This window comes from Portunus trituberculatus, chromosome 36 (genome assembly GCF_017591435.1).
Source record: "Portunus trituberculatus isolate SZX2019 chromosome 36, ASM1759143v1, whole genome shotgun sequence".
In the NCBI taxonomy this organism is placed as follows: domain Eukaryota; kingdom Metazoa; phylum Arthropoda; class Malacostraca; order Decapoda; family Portunidae; genus Portunus; species Portunus trituberculatus.
The window spans coordinates 3,434,225-3,439,508 of record NC_059290.1 but is presented as its reverse complement, the minus strand read 5'-3'; the positions used below and the strand labels follow the sequence as shown (position 1 = coordinate 3,439,508).

At 44.3% G+C, this 5,284-nt stretch overlaps 1 protein-coding gene across 1 annotated transcript in view; it reads left to right on the top strand.

Annotated features, from left to right (window-relative positions):
* Positions 1-869: 869 nt before the first annotated feature.
* Positions 870-5,284, top strand: part of LOC123513452 (keratin, type II cytoskeletal 1-like) — a 4,438-nt gene continuing 23 nt past the window's right edge. The window contains exons 1-4 of the mRNA XM_045270612.1: positions 870-966; positions 2,609-3,228; positions 3,637-3,936; positions 4,522-5,284. The exon at positions 4,522-5,284 is cut by the window's right edge and continues 23 nt beyond it. Of these exons, the coding sequence (XP_045126547.1) occupies positions 921-966; positions 2,609-3,228; positions 3,637-3,936; positions 4,522-4,770 (1,215 nt within the window). The 5' untranslated portion in view covers positions 870-920 and the 3' untranslated portion in view covers positions 4,771-5,284. The remainder of the gene's footprint in view (positions 967-2,608; positions 3,229-3,636; positions 3,937-4,521) is intronic.

Genomic DNA, 5,284 nt, shown 5'->3' with positions numbered 1-5,284 from the left:
GTGTGTGTGTGTGTGTGTGTGTGTGTGTGTGTGTGTGTGTGTGTGTGTGTGTGTGTGTGTGTGTGTGACAGACAGACATGGCATGACACTCACCCACGCACATCAGGAGCAGAAAAAAAGAAGAAAAAAAGTATCAACGTTCTTGTGACAATTTTCCTCGAACCATTTCCTTCCTCCCCTCTCCTCCCCTCTCCTCTCCTCTCTCCTCTCTCTTTGACTTTCCCCTTTGCTATTGCGAAGGAATGTGAAGAGCAAGGACGAGCATTAGAGAAGGAAAGTGAAAAGTTATGGCAGTAGTAGTAGTAGTAGTAGTAGTAGTAGTAGTAGTAGTAGTAGTAGTAGTAGTAGTAGTAGTAGTAAAGGAAATAGTAGTAGTATTTGGAAGATGATGATGATGATGATGATGATGATGATGATGATGATGATGATGATAACAACTACGACGACGACAACGACGATGAAAAAGAAGAAGAAGAAGAAGAAGAAGAAGAAGATGATGATGATGATGATGATGATGATGATGATGATGATGATGAAGAAGAAGGAAGTATGAAAACCAAACGACAACAAATATGATGATAATTATGCTGCTGATGATGATGATGATGCTGATAATAATAATAATAATAATAATAATAATAATAATAATAATAATAATAATAATAATAATGATGATAATAATAACAATAACAACAACCACGCCAAAAAAATGAATAATTAAATAAACTAACAAAACGATTCATAAAAAAAAAAAAAGATATTTCCAAATTTCTTCACTCTCGTTTTCCCTCCGTTAGTGGAGTGGCGACACCTGGCAACCCAACACCAAGGCAAGCAAGACTATATAAAGCCGCCACATGCAAACTTAGCACCACACCTCACCGAAAACTCAGCACAGGAAGGTCGAAGCTGCAGGCACCATGGCGAGGCTGGCAACTGTGGTGGTGGTGGTGGTGGTAGTAATAGGTAAGAGGGGCGTGGTGGAGAGGTTTGGGTTGGGGATAATGATATAAGGGAAGGTGTAAGAAGCCATCAGACTTACACTTAGCGGTCTGTAAGATTTGGAGGCTTTCAATATTGAGACGCATTTTTACCTTGATTTTTTTTTTTTTTTATAATTAAACGAATTTATTTGCATTAGGAAGGGTCTATGGAGGTCAGAGGATTAATGGCCAGTCTTCACTGTTCTAATCCCAACATATGTTTCTGAAGGTGTATAAAATCACCAAATAGTAACCAGAATGAATATGAAAACGCGTCCTGGTACTGAAGGGGTTAAGAATCAAAGAAGGTATTACCATTTTTTTTTTCTTATCTATTTATTGCATTCTCAAAATACTTCAGCGTCTTCTATCCACAATTTCAACAAGTTTTCATGCAGATAACTCGGATTTTCAAGGTGTTTTAATTTTCCTGGTAATAGAATAACAAGAATTTTACCTCGTCAATGAGAAAAACACTCCTGAGACCCAGAATAACAATCTCTATAGCTTTTACAATTAGTGGTGGTGAGAACAGTGTTTAAAATCATCAATCAATTCAGAATGGAACGAAACACCTTATTCTGCAACATTTGTAGCAACACGTCCTCTGCTTCCAACGGGCTCTGAATGGAATGATATGAGTTTTTAAGAGTGTTTTTTTTTATGGAATTAGTGGTAGATCAACAAGATTCCTACAATATTAATCCCTTCAGTACCATGATGTGTTTCCATATTCATTCTGTTTACTATTTAGTGATTTTACAGTCTCAGAATCTTACTATGGGATTAAAATAGTGAAGACTGTGACCACTAATCTTCTGACCTCCATAGACCCTTCCTAATGTCAATAAAATGGTCTAATCGAACACAAAATGTGTCCCAGTATTGAAGGCGTTGATAGAAGAAACGCTCGTGAGAATCCAGCTTATTGTTTAGATGGCCTCCGAAAATAGTCGTGGTGAAGGAGCTGAGCGTTTCTGAATACGGACCTTAACCCCTTCAGTACTGGGAGACATTTTTACCTTGAGATTTGTGTACGGTTAGACCATTTTATTGACATTAGGAAGGGTCTGTGGAGGTCTGAAAATTAATAGCCACAGTCTTCACTATTTTGATTCCCACATGTTTTCTGAAGGTGTATAAAATCACCAAATAGTAAGCAGAATGAATATGAAAACGCGTCATGGTACTGAAGGGATTAAGTGTTAGGGGCCGCCGTGGTACAGTGGAACCATGCGTGCTTTGGGGTCCGAGGGGTCTTCAGGCGCACGGGTTCGAATCCTGTCCACGGTCCGAGTGTAGGTTGGGCTTCCTCACTCGGGGCAACGGTTTCCTAGCGGGTGGGCTTTGAGATAGGAGGTACCACAAAAAGTACCTCTTTTAGTCCATAAATTACCATGAAAAGCCCACATGGTATAAAAAATAAATAAATAACTTCTACACGCGAGCAAGGCAAAGACGGTCAACCACGAGAAAGGAAAATATTTGAACTATCACCATACCATATAACCATACCAGTAAACCAATACATAGAGGAAGGAAATACAATAAACCAACGCATAGAAGTCACACCATCGAATTATACAGCGTTAGTAATTTATGAATGCCCTTTTACTTGTTCGCAGCGGAATGCAGCGAGGAGGGAGGCACTAAGCGGCTGGGACAAGAGGACTCCAAGGTAATGCCGTGGGACACCAAGAGGCTGAACCAAGATGAAGGCCAAGCGGACACTGGACCGAGGAGGCAGTGGGGCAGCAGACGGTTCAATCACGACACCAAGAGAACAGGCCAAGAGGACACGAGGAGACAGAGTAAAGAGGACACCACTGACAGGATGAACCAAGAGGAAAACAAGAGGAACAATAGAAAACTAAGTCAAAGGGATACTAAAGCCCTGAGCCAAGAGGAAGTTAGGGATTTATTCCAAGAGGACATTAAGAGGATGAAGAGAGACAACACCAGTAACACCAATGGCCTCTTAATTCAAGCCTCCACACAACACCTATCCAGCTACAGTACAGTTGGTGGTGGAGGTGGTGGAGGTGGAGGTGGTGGTGGTGGTGGTGGTGGTGTAGGCTTTGGTGGAGCAGGTGGTAGCAGTTATACAAGTGGATTTGGTGGTCGGGGAACTGGTGGAGGCTCAGCAGGTGTTAATACTGGTGGTTTTAGTGGCAGGAGTGCAGTTAGTGGTGGTGTGGGAGGCAGCTACACCAGTGGATTTGGTAGTGGTGGTGGTGGTGGTGGTGTTAGCAGTTACAGTACAGGTGGAGGGAGTGGTGGTACTGGTATTGGTAGTGGGAGCAGAGGTGGTGGTGGTGGTGGTGGTAGTAGTAGTTACAGCAGCGTCGTCAATGATGCATTTAGCACTGGAACAGGTGGAAGAAAGGGTGCTGGTGGTGGTGCTGGTGGTGGTAGTGGTGGTGGAGCTAAAGGATTGGATACTAGTGCAAGTGGAGTTTATACACAAGGTGGAGTAGGAGTAGGAGGAGGAGGAGGAGGTGGAGGAGGAGTAGGAGGAGGAGGAGGAGGGGGAAGAAAAATAGTCACACCATTCAGAGCTGGTGATGGTGGTGGTGGTGGTGGTAGTGGTGGATTTGGTGTGACTAGGAGGACAAATGTAGGTGGAGGAGGAGGTGGTGGAGGAGGAGGAGGAGGAGGATACACTGGAGGCAAAGGAGGAGGAGGAGGGGGAGGATACACTGGAGGCACAGGAGGAAGAGGAGGAGGAGGGGGTGGAGGATACACTGGTGGCAAAGGAGGAGGAGGAGGAGGAGGATACTTCGGAGGCGCAGGAGTGGGAGGAGACTTTGGGACCACGGGCAGCCTGGAGGAGACCATCCCAGGGACCCCCGGCGTGGACTACCCAGCACTCTTGTCGGCGCCTCCTACGGGATTTACTTGTGGGTCCCTCCGTGGCTATTACGCTGACGACGCCCCGGAGGCAGGCTGTCAGGTGGGTGGTGGTGGTGGTGGTGGTGGTGGTGGTAGTGATGGTGGTGGTGGTGGTGGTGGTGGTGGTGGTGTGGTGACGTAAGATCAGGAAGAGGAAAAGGAAGATGGTAATGTATGAGACGATCGCCATTCAATAGGAGGATGAAAAGGAGGAGGAGGAGGAGGAGGAGGAGGAGGAGGAGAAGAGGGGGAAGAAGGTGGGGAGAAGGAGGAGGAGGAAAAGGAAAGGGGGGAAGGAGGAGGAGAAGGAAGAAGAGGAGGAGGAGGAGGGAAGAGTAAAGAAAATAAATGTGAAGTAAAAATACATTCCAATATTCTTGAAATTAACTAAAAACAATAAACAAATAACCACGATATGAAAACAACAACAACAACAACAACAACAACAACAACAACAACAACAATAACAACATGAATTAGTTGACGAGACACTGAATAACATACTGCAACACTAACACGTAACTCAAAAACAAAACACAAAGAGAATGAAAGAAAAAATATGGCAAAAAAAAACTAATTATTTCTCTCTCTCTCTCTCTCTCTCTCTCTCTCTCTCTCTCTCTGCAACTCACCACTCCCCTACCAGGTGTTCCACGTGTGCCAGGGTGACGGGCGGCAAGACACCTTCCTGTGCCCCATTGGAACACTCTTCAGCCAGCAGTACTTCGTGTGTGACTGGTGGTTCAACGTGGACTGTGCCGCCGCCTCCTCCTTCTACTCCCTCAACGATGACCTCTTTACCACTTTCTTCACCTCCCCCGGCACGTCTGACGATGTGCCTTACCTCAAGGGTCCACAGCGCCCCTCCACTGCTTACGGTGTCCCCGGGAAGTGAGCAGGCGCGGCGGTGTAAGAGTATTTGTGTTCAGCTCATCTGCCACCACCCTCACGCCACTCACTCACTGCAAACTAACTGCATCTCCTCGACTTCTTTTGTTTTCCTTCGTTTGTTTTTGCTTTTCGTCTCTTACCTTCGTTCCTTTGCATTTGTTACTCACCGTTCAATGGAAAGGGTGTACTGTATTATCAAGTATATTTAATTTCATTCAAAATTTATGAATATATTGTGAAATGTATCGTTCCGCTAATATGACAATCTTTTAAAGTGTTTGTCCTCTGACTGATGCTCGTTTTCTTTGCTGGTTTTCAAGATGAACTGTTTCCTTCGCGGCAACACGTGTATTATTGTATATCGTTGTTAAGTAGAGTCTGCTGGACAGTCTTACTACTGTTAGATTTCATTGTTCTAGTATTAACTCCTTCACTACCATGACGCGTTTCTATATTCATTCTGCTTACTATTTGGTGATTTAGTACAGCTTCAGAAACTAATTGGAGGGATTAAAATA